General features: G+C 45.8%; 2 protein-coding genes across 2 annotated transcripts; one reads left to right on the forward strand and one right to left on the reverse strand.

Annotated features, from left to right (window-relative positions):
- Positions 1 to 1,271: 1,271 nt before the first annotated feature.
- Positions 1,272 to 1,592, reverse strand: RPL36AL (ribosomal protein L36a like; the record flags this gene model as incomplete). Its single annotated transcript, XM_080707403.1, has 1 exon — positions 1,272 to 1,592. One exon carries the CDS (start codon positions 1,590 to 1,592, stop codon positions 1,272 to 1,274), a length of 321 nt encoding a protein of 106 aa, XP_080563529.1.
- A 1,887-nt stretch (positions 1,593 to 3,479) lies between these two features.
- MGAT2 (alpha-1,6-mannosyl-glycoprotein 2-beta-N-acetylglucosaminyltransferase) lies at positions 3,480 to 4,823 on the forward strand (the record flags this gene model as incomplete). The annotated part of the gene is made up of 1 exon (XM_080707820.1): positions 3,480 to 4,823. One exon carries the CDS (start codon positions 3,480 to 3,482, stop codon positions 4,821 to 4,823), a length of 1,344 nt encoding a protein of 447 aa, XP_080563946.1.
- Between the last annotated feature and the right edge of the window lie 6,264 nt (positions 4,824 to 11,087).

The following is an 11,087-nucleotide window of genomic DNA, read 5'->3' on the forward strand; positions in this document are numbered from 1 at the left end:
AGCCTCCCAAGCACAGGTGCGCCACCACACCCAGCTTTTTATTCTTTATTTTGAAACAGGGTCTGAGTTGCAAAGGGCCTAAGTAGCTGAGGCCGTCCACAAACCCTATTCTCCTGTCTCAGCCTTCCAAATACTGGGATTATGTACCACCACACCCGACTTTAACTTAAAAAAGTGGTGGCAGCCAGGAGTGGTGGCTGCAAGTTTATAATCCCAGCATTGAGAGGCTGAGACAGGAAGATTGTGGTTCATGGACAGCCTAGGCTACTTAGTGAGGCCCTGTTTCAAAATAAAATATAAGCTGGGCATGGTGGCACACGCTAGTAATCCCAGCATTTGGGAGGCTGACACCAGAGGATCTCGGTTCGAGGACAGGCTCAGCTACTTAGTGAGGCCCTTTGCAACTCAGTGAGACCCTGTTTTAAAATAAAAAATAGAGCAGGGGGTGTAGCTCGGAAGTTGAATGCCCCTGAGTTCCATCCCCAGATCCAGCCAAAAAAAGAAAAAAAAAGCGGGGGGGGGGGGGGTGGCAAACACCTATAATCCCTGTCTGTACTTGGGAGGTCGAGGCAGGCTAATCGCAAATTCAAGGCCAGCCTCATTAATTTAGCAAGGCCTTGTTTCCAAATAAATCAAAGAGCTGGGATTATAAGAGGTAGAATACCTCTGGTTCAATTTTCAGTACCAAAAAAAAAAAAAAGAGAGAGAGAGAGAGAAAAGAGGCTGGTGATGTAGCCCAGGGATAGAGTTCCTCTGGGTTCTACCCCTTGTAATGAAAAGAAAAAACATACTTGGTGCTCAGAACTATGCAGAGTTTTAGGCATACTCTCTGAGGTTAGAACTATCCTCAGTTGATAATGGGAGGCTAATATATATGTGAAATTAACCAAAAAACAAAAAATATTTAAGTAGTTATTTTCCCTCCATTGCATCAATTAGCTCTAACTTGGTTGTAATGTTTGAAGCAGGACTCCTGTTTCCTTAAAAATACAAAATTCTAACTGTTGGGAACCAAATTTAGAAGGAATTTCATAAGAGGATAAACCTTAATTCACTTCCAAAGAATTTACTCGTTCTCTTAAGAACTACATTTTAAAAAGCAAAAAAAGGGGAAAATGCTATATTAAACATGCAATTCTACTTCTGAGTAAGAAAGGTAAGAAAAAACAAAAGTCTGGGTATCATTATCACTGTATTTATTTTCCTACAGGTAATCTTTTATAGCGTCAACATTTTCCCCTCAAAAGGACAAAAGGAAAAGAGTCACAGGTTTAGAACTGGATCACTTGGCCCTTTCTCTTCTTGTCTCCTCCCAGTTCAAAATGCTTGCATCTCTTAATGGCCAGCATCCTCTTGGATCTGCAGTTGGGCTCAACGCATTCAAGCCTTAGCACAATCTTCTTTGTGGTTTTAGCCTTCTTCCGGAAAATTGGCTTTGTCTGCCCACCATAGCCGCTCTGCTTCCGATCATAGCGCCTCTTTCCTTGGGCATACAGAGAATCCTTGCCTTTCTTATACTGGGTCACTTTGTGAGGCTGGTGCTTCCCACACTTTTTACAGAATGTCCTTCGGGTCTTGGGTACGTTGACCATCTTTAAAGTTGAGCTGTGCACACGATGAAAACTAATGAAATATTTAAGGTAGCAGATATTAAACTTTTTTTTTTTTTTGGTGGTACTGGGGTTCCTGGAAGCCCTTTTACCTCCGGGGTACACTCCCAGACCTTTTTTTTTTTTTTTTTTTTTGGAAACAGGGTCTCTTAAGCCAGCAAGGCTGGCTCCGAACCAGCATGATCCTCATGTCTCTTACCTCCCAAACGTGGGATTACAAGCGTGTGCCACCACGCCCGGCGATATTAAACATATTGAATGGTGAAAAGTGCTGCACTTAAGATATTTACAGAAAAAACTACTTTAGTTAAAATTAGTAAAGTATAAATCCACCTGGCATTCATTTTCCCCATAAATGTATGTACAAGTGCACACTTGTGGAACATTTCATTCACTGGACAGGGTTGGGGTGTTGAATGGTAGAATGCTGGCCCAGCATGAGAGAGGCCCTGGTTTCAAACCCAGCACCTTATATACTTATTAACTGGAGCATTTATTTCCTACTTATATTTTTTGGCAACGAAGCCAGGTGCGTTCCACCTCTAAAGCTACACTCTCAGCCTTTCTTTAAATTTTGAAACAGGGTCTTGCTAAATTGTGTTGGCTGGCCGGGAACCTGCGACCCTCGGGGCTCAGTTCCCCAGGATTACGACCACGAGCACCGCGCCCGACCAACTGGAGCGCGAGACTCACCTCAGCGAGAGGAGCAACAGCACTGGGAGTGGCCAGTAGTCAGTAGGCTACAAAGCGGCGTCGCTTAACGCTTTACAGTGGCTGTCGAGATAAAAAAAAAAAAAAATGGAGTGGTGTTTTATCTAGTTTTCGTCCAGAGGGGTTCAGACGTAAAAAAAACAAAACACGCGAATTTCTTTACGACCCCCCCCCCACCTTCCTCCATTTTCTAGCTCTAGCGTGGCTAGCGCACCGCGCGGGGCAGTCGTCCTGCTGCGGCCCGCCCCGTCCCTTCTCCCAGAACCACGTCGACGCGGTTTCACTTTCCCCGTGGAGACCCGGGGCGGTCGGCCGCCTCAGGGCTGACGTGTCACGAGGCGGCGGCGCGCCCGAGCCCCGGCCGCCATGCACGCGCGCCCGCCGGAGGGAAAAGCCAGTTCTCAAGCCCAGCCCCGCCGGGGCGGCGGGCGGCGCTGCCCCCTCCCCGCAGGGCCTGCCCTTCCCCGGGTTCCGAGGCTCGGGGGCTCCGGCCGGGACGGCTACCGCCCGGCTCTCCACATACCCGGTGGTTCACGGCCGCCGTGCTCGCCTCGCGACGCTCACGCCTAACAGGAAAGGGCGGCGCGGAGCGGAAGTAGGAACCGAGCTTGAGCGACAGGCCTGCGAGCCAGTGGGCGGCCGCCCGCGCCGGCACGGCGCCTGCGGACGCGCCAATCGGCGGCTCGCGGGGCGGGCCGAAGGGCGTGGGCCCCAGGGCCCCGGCGCTCGGCGGCCAGTGTCGGGTTGTCAGCGCGGCGCTGGCGCCGAGATCCGCGGCAGCGTCTCCGTTCTCGGCCGTCCGGGGCCGGAGGATGCGATCGCCGAGGACGCAGGGCGGCTGGAGGCGCAGGTAAAGAAGCCGGAGTGCGGCGGGGCTGCTTCCGGGACCTGCGGTGCCGAATGGAGAGGACCGAGGCGACGCGGAGCCACGGCTCCTAGTCGCGGGAGCTGCAGCCGCCAGGCGAGGATGTGCGGAGCCCGGGCGGCTCGGGGCCGCTGAGAGCCTTGGGGCCCCAGGACCCCCGGGCCCGGGATGAGTTAGCGAGGGCGGCCGCGGGGCCAGTTCCTATCGCCGCAGGCCCAGGCGCCCTCCCGCCCGTCCCGTCCTCGCAGAGGCCGCCAGCTCCTTTCCGCGCCCGCCCGCCCGGCCGGGAGACCATGAGGTTCCGCATCTACAAACGGAAGGTGCTAATTCTGACGCTCGTGGTAGCCGCCTGCGGCTTCGTCCTCTGGAGTAGCAATGGGCGTCAGAGGAAGACCGAGGCCCTTGCCCCGCCGCTGCTGGACGCCGAGTCGGCGAGGGGCGCAGGCGCCCGGGGCGGGGACCACCCCGCCGTGTCGGTGGGCATCCGCAGGGTTTCCAACGAATCGGCGGCACCCCTGGTCCCCGCAGCCCCGCAGCCCGAGGCGGACAACCTGACGCTGCGGTACCGCTCCCTCGTGTACCAGCTGAACTTTGACCAGACGCTGAGGAATGTAGATAAGGCTGGCACCTGGGCCCCGCGGGAAATGGTGCTGGTGGTACAGGTGCATAACCGACCCGAATACCTCAGACTGCTGCTGGACTCACTTCGAAATGCCCAGGGCATTGACAACGTCCTTGTCATCTTCAGCCACGACTTCTGGTCGACAGAGATCAATCAGTTGATCGCTGGAGTGGATTTCTGTCCGGTCCTGCAGGTGTTCTTTCCTTTCAGCATTCAGTTGTATCCCAACGAGTTTCCGGGCAGTGACCCCAGAGATTGCCCCAGAGACCTGCGTAAGAATGTAGCTTTGAAACTGGGATGCATTAATGCTGAGTATCCTGACTCCTTCGGCCATTATAGAGAGGCCAAATTCTCCCAAACCAAACATCATTGGTGGTGGAAGCTGCATTTTGTATGGGAAAGAATCAAAGTTCTTCAAGATTATGCTGGCTATATATTTTTCCTAGAAGAGGATCACTATTTAGCTCCAGACTTTTACCATGTCTTCAAAAAGATGTGGAAATTGAAACAGCAGGAATGCCCCGAGTGTGATGTTCTCTCTCTGGGAACCTATATTCCCAGTAGTAGTTTCTATGGCATTGCTGACAAGGTAGATGTGAAACCTTGGAAATCTTCAAAGCACAATATGGGTTTAGGCATGATGCGGGATACGTATCAAAAGCTGATTGAGTGCACAGACACTTTCTGTACTTATGATGATTATAACTGGGACTGGACTCTTCAATATGTGACTGTATCATGTCTTCCAACATTCTGGAAAGTGCTGGTTCCTCAAGTTCCTAGGATTTTTCATGCTGGAGATTGTGGTATGCATCACAAGAAAACATGTAGGCCATCCGTCCAGAGTGCCCAAATTGAATCACTCTTAAAAAATAATAAACAGTACCTGTTTCCAGAAACTCTAATCCTCAGTGAAAAGTTTACTATGGTAGCTGCTTCCTCGCATAAGAAAAATGGAGGGTGGGGAGATATTAGGGACCATGAACTCTGTAAAAGCTATAGAAGACTGCAGTGAAAAAAATTATCACAAAAGCAAAAGTGACAGTCTTCTATTTTTGATATTTGTCTCAACAGGCTATACAATTGTATGAAGGGGGTTAGGAACTGGTTTCTGCTTTAATACAAAAAATTTTCTTGTAAGAGATGTCCAAATACATAGTAATCTTTTTCAATTATATCCGATTAAGGTTTAAAACTGAAGTTTTCATTTTGAGTGTTGAGTTTTTAGAGCTAAGTCTGTATCTGCTAACGATAATTGTTAACTGATGTGAAAGGAGAGGGGAAATTTTATTTAAATTGCATCTGTTAATCTTTCTATCTGAAACTTTGTATACTTTTCCACTTTAAGAACTTATTTTAAGTACAGAAAAATTTATTTGAAACTGATAGCAGTAAAAAGTATTACAATGAAATCATTAAAGTATTAATGAAACCAGCCCAGTTTCACTCTTGACACAGTTATTAGGAAGGGATTGACTCAGTGGGTTAAAAACGCGAAAGTTTTATTTGAAGCCGAGAAGCCGGGCGTGGTGGTACATGCTTGTAATCCCAGCATTCAGGAAGCTGAGCCCGGAAGATGGCGGTTCGTGGACAGCCTCAGCTACTTAGGTCTTTTGCAACTCAGTGAGACCCTGTTTCAAAATAAAGAATAAAAAAATAGGGTTGAGGGTGTAGTCCAGAGGTAGAATGCTCCTGGGTTTCATCCCCAGTACCGCAAAAAAATTTAAAAAAAGGTTTATTTGTTAAACACCCTCTGAGAACAGTCATTTTCAGTATTACAGATTCCTGTGCTGTTGCCTGTGGTTTGGAACCTTCCTAGAACACACTTTCTTTTGGAATGTATTTGATTGGTAAGAAAGTTTAAACATCTTCACCTCATTGTAGAAATACAGTGGTCTTGATTTTTTTTTCTTTTAGTGCTGCCAAAATAAAAATACTCATTTTTGCATAAAAAAGTACTTAATCATTTTTTGGAATAAGTTTGTTTGCTCTTTATGCTGAATTTGTAAAGGCATTCTAAGTTTTTTTAACATTAGTGTTACATCTTAATATTTACTAGCTATACATTGTACAATGAATTTGAAATAAAAATCTGTCATGACATTGCATTCCCTTTTGAAGAAACTACTTAGCTTTCAAATTAGCCAGGAATAGATAATGAACAATAAGAGGCTGCTGTGTAAGAAAAATATAGTCTAAATTGTTTTTGAAGGCCAGAAATGATATAAAGTATAAAGTTCAGTTAGTGCCAAAGCACAACACATTTCAGTGCCAGCTTTAGCTGAGATTCTATTGTGTGTGTGTGTGTGTGTGTGTGTGTGTGTGTGTGTGTGTGTGTGTTACTGAGGATTGAACCTAGGACGCTTTACCACTAAACTCTACACCAAGAGAAATAAAAAGGGCTATTTTTATTTTCAGACAGGGTCTGGCTAAATTGCTGAGACTGGCCTTAGCTTGTGATCTTCCTACCTCAGCCTCTTGAGTAGCTGAGATTACTCAATTGTGCATTGTGCTACCATGCCCAGCAAAATCATGCTTTTAAAGAAAGAAGGGCAGCCGGGCGTGGTGGCGCACACTTGTAATCCCCTCGCTTGGAAGGCGGAGACAGGAGGATTGCGGAGGTTCAAAGCCAGCCTCGTTGGCTTAAGAGACCCTGTTTCCAAATAAAAGTATAAAATAGGTCTGGGAGTGTAGCCCGGAAGCAGAAGGGTTTCCAGGAACCCCAGTACCACCAAAAAAAAAAAAAAAAAAGGCAGCTGGGCGTGTTGGCGCAAGTTTGTAATCTCAGCATTCTGGAGGCGGACACAGGAGGATCACAGTTCATGAACAGCTTCAGCTACTTAGTCCCCTTGCAACTCAGTGAGACCCTGTTTTAAAATAAAGAATCAGCCGTTGTGGTGGTGCACGCTTGTAATCCCCGTGCTTGGGGGGCTGAGACAGGAAGGTCACACAGGTTCGAAGCCAGCCTCAGCTACTTAGTGAGGCTCTCGGAAACTTAGTGCGACCCGGTTTCCAAATAAAATATAAAAATAGGCCTGTGAGTATAGCTCAGAGGTAGAAAGCCCCTAGGTTCCAACCCCCAGCACCACCAAAAAGTAAAATAAAATATTAGGGTTGGGGGTGTCTCAGAGGTAGAATGCCCCTGAGTTCCATTCCCCAGTACCGCCAAAAAAAAAAAAAAAAAAAAATTATATATATAGTGAGACCCTGTTTTCAAATAAAATATAAACTAGGTCTGGGAGTATAGCCTGGAGGTAGAAAGCCTCTGGGTTCTATCCCCAGTACTACAAACAAAAAAAGTATGGGGGGAAAAAAAAGACAGGTGCAATAAATAATAGGAAGCAAGCTTAAAGTTTACTCCATTTTTTTTTTTTTTTTTTTGGTGGTGGTACTGGGGATGGAACCCAGGGGCCTTCTATCTCCGGGCTACACTCCCAGACCTATTTTATATTTGGAAACAGGGTCTCTTAAGCCAGGTGAGGCCTCTCTTTGGTAGTTTAGGTATTAAAACAATTGATTATGAGCTAGACATGGTGGCATGCTTCAAACCTGTGCGATCCTTCTGTCTCAGCCTCCCAAGCGTGGGGATTACAAGTGTGTGCCACCACGCCCGGCTAACCCTTTTATTTTTAAAAGGTCTCTCACTATGTTGCCGAGGCTAGTCTAAAACCTGTAATCTTCCTGTCTCAGCATCCCAAGTACTGGGATTACAGGCATATGTCATCAAGACTGGCTTATTCTCATTTTTTGTAAGGAAAAAAAAAAATCCTTGTTGCCCAGCACGGTGGCACACACTTGTAATCCCAGCATTTGGGAAGCTGAGACAGGAGGATCGTGGTTCAGGGACAGCCTCAGCTATTTAGTGAGGCCCTTTGCAACTCAGTAAAACCCTGTTTCAAAAAAAAAATAAAGAATAGAAAATAGGGCTGGAGGTATAGCTCAGAGGCAGAATGCCCCTGGGTTCAATCCTCAGTACTGGGGGGAAAAAAAAAAACCTTAAGATTTTCTCAGCCAGGCATGGTGGCACACGCTTGTAATCCCATTGTAATCCCAGTACTTGGGAGGCTGAGACAGGAGGATCGTGCAGGTTTGAAGCCAGCCTCAGCTACTTAGGCTCTCAGCAACTTAGTGAGACTGTTTCCAAATAAAATATAAAATAGCTCTGGAAGTGTAGCCCAGAGGTAGAAGGCCCCTGGGTTCCATCCCCAGTACCACACACACACACAAAAATCTCTTTGCCTGGTAGTTTGGGTACTAAAACAATTGATTATGAGCTGGACATGGTGGCATGCGCTTGAAATTCCAGTACTTTGGAGGCTAAGACAGGAGGACAGCAGGTTTGAGGATAGCCTCAGCAAATAGTGAGGCCCTGTTTCCAAATAAAGAAAATAGGGATGGGGTATAGCTCAGCGATAGAATGTCCCTGGGTTCAATCCCCAGTGCCACCAAAAAAAAAAAAAAAAAAAAAAAAAAAATTATGAAAGTGGCACACTTTTTTTTCCCCTAATAAGGAAGACTATTACTGTTCTAAAATTCGTAAATGGGCCAGGTGTGACAGCACATACACATGACAGCACATACCTGAAATTCCAGTATTTGGGAGACTGAGACAAGAAGGATCGCAGGTTTGAAGCCAGCTGCAAATTTTATGAAGACTTTTTAAAATAAAAATGGCTGGGGGTGTAGCTCAGAAGTAGAATGCCCCTGGGCTCAATCCCTTGTGTCAATAAAAAAATTCCAAGAAATTCTTTTTTGTGTTAACTGGGGTGGAACTTAGTGGCCTTTGACCTCTGGGCTACACCTCTAGCCCTATTTAACCCAGATGCTCCTGTCTCAGCCTCCCAAATGCTGGGATTACTAGCGTTCACAACCATGCCCAGCTCCAGCCCTATTTTTTGTTCTACCTCTGAGCTACACTCCCAGCCCTATTTTTTTTTTTTTTTAAACAGGGCCTAGGTAATAGCTGAGGCTGTTCACAAACTGCGACCCTCCTGTCTCAGCTTCCTAAATGCTGGGATTGCAAACATGTGCCACCTTGGCTGGCTTGTCCCTATTTTTTATTTATTTTGAAACAGGGTCTAAGTTGAGGAGGGCCTCCCTAAGTAGTTGAGGCTGATCATGAATCTGATTTTCCTGTCTCAGTCTCTCAATACTGAGATTACAAGTATGTACCACCACACCAGCTCCTATTTTATATTTGGAAACAGGGTCAAAGTTGCTGAGAGCCTTATTAGGTTGCTGAGGCTGGCTTCGAACTCACGATCCTCCCATCTCATCCTCCTAAATACTGGAATTTCAAACATGCTCCAGCATGCCTAGCCAAGAAATTTTTTTTTTTTTTTTTTTGGTGGTACTGGGGGTGGAACCCAGAGGCTTTCTACCTCCGGGTTATACTCCCAGGCCCACTTTTTTTTTTTTTTTTTTGTGGTACTGGGGTTCCTGGAAGCCCTTCTACCTACGGGCTACACTCCCAGACCTATTTTTACATTTTTATTTGGAAACAGGGTCTCCTAAGCCAGCGCGTGCGGCTGGCTTCGAACCTGCGCGATCCTCCTGTCTCTGCCTCCCAAGCGCAGGGATTACAAGCGTGCGCCACCACGCCCGGCCCCAGGCCCACTTTTTAAAAATATTTTATTTGCAAATAGGGTCTCACTAAGTTGCTGAGAGCCTCACTAAGTAGCTGAGGCTGGCTTCAAACCTGTGCAATCCTCCTGTCTCAGCCTTCCGAGCGCTGGGATTACAAGCGTGCGCCACCACACCCAGCCCAAGAAATTATTTTTATTTTATTTTTGGTGGTACTGGGGATGGAACCCAGAGGCTTTCTACCTCCAGGCTATACTCCCAGCCCTATTTTATATTTTATTTGGAAACAGGGTCTCACTAAGTTGCTGAGAGCCTCACTATAAGTAGCTGAGGCTGGCTTCGAACCTGTGCGATCCTCCTGTCTCAGCCTCCCAAGCGCTGGGATTACAAGCGTGCACTACCACGCCCGGCGTAAGAAATTATTTTGAAAATTTTAAAAACTCAGCTGGAAGACAGGCATGGTGACATACTTTGTAATCCCAGCATTTGGGAGGCTGACACAGGAGGATTGCACTTTGTGGACAGCCTCAGCTACTTAGGCCTTTTGCAACTCAGTGGGACCCTGTTTCAAAATGAAGACTAAAAAATAGGGCTGGGGGTGTAGCTCAGAGGTAGTTGCCCCTGGTTCCATCCCCAGTAATGCAAAAAAATCATTAAATAGCACAAGTTATAGAATTGATGCAGACAGTGTCCCTGGGTTCCATTCCCAGTACTGTATTAAAAAAAAAAACAAAAGTTCATTTGGTTATTTGTATTGTAATTTTTTGTTGTTGTTGTTTTTGAGGTACTGGGATGGAACTCGGAGCTTTGTGCCTCTGAGCTACACTGCCAGCCCTATTTTTTAGTCTTTTTATTTTTATTTATTTATTGCAGTACTGGAGATGGAACCCAGGAGCATTCTATCTCCAAGTTACACCCCCAGCCCTATTTTTTAGTCTTTATTTTGAAACAGGATCTCACTGAGTTGCAAAGGGCATAAGTAGTAGCTGAGGCTGTTAGCGAATAGCAATTCTCCAGTCTTGGCTTCCTCAATGCTGGGATTACAACCATGTGCCACCATGTCCAACTCTGTATTGTAACTGTTTAGATCATTAATATTTAAGAAGCTATATTTACAGTATAAATTCATACTATTCAGTGAGACTTAAAAAGTTGAGATTCTACTTTCATACACATATTTTTATTTCTATCTCAGCATTTTTGAGAATTACTTTTGTGTGACAAACAAAATTTGATAAATATCTGAACTTTAATAAAGTAATGGTAAACAAAAGCAAAAGTAAACACAACTCAATATATACAGCATATATTTAAACAAAAAAAATTTTTTTTGTGGTGCTGGGAATGGAACCCAGGGGCATTCTACCTCTGAGCTACACCCCCAGCCCTATTTTTTAGTCTTTATTTTGAAACAGGGTCTGAGTTTCAAAGGGCCTACGTAGCGGAGGCTGGCTTCAAACCTGCACAATCCTCCTGTCTCAGCCTCCCAAATGCTGGGATTACAATCGTGCACCACCACGCCCAGCTATTAAAACAATTTTAATTCTCCAATAGAAACAACACATCAAAAGAATACAAAACTTTTCTCTATAATTAAGGAAACTTTAACTTCTAAGGCAAAAGTAAGTAAACGTAGTTTCCCCACTAGAATCAAAATTGTAAATTTAATTTAATTTTGTTGAATAACTTTAAATAG

Source organism: Muscardinus avellanarius (assembly GCF_963383645.1).
Source record: "Muscardinus avellanarius genome assembly, chromosome: 12".
Taxonomy (NCBI): domain Eukaryota; kingdom Metazoa; phylum Chordata; class Mammalia; order Rodentia; family Gliridae; genus Muscardinus; species Muscardinus avellanarius.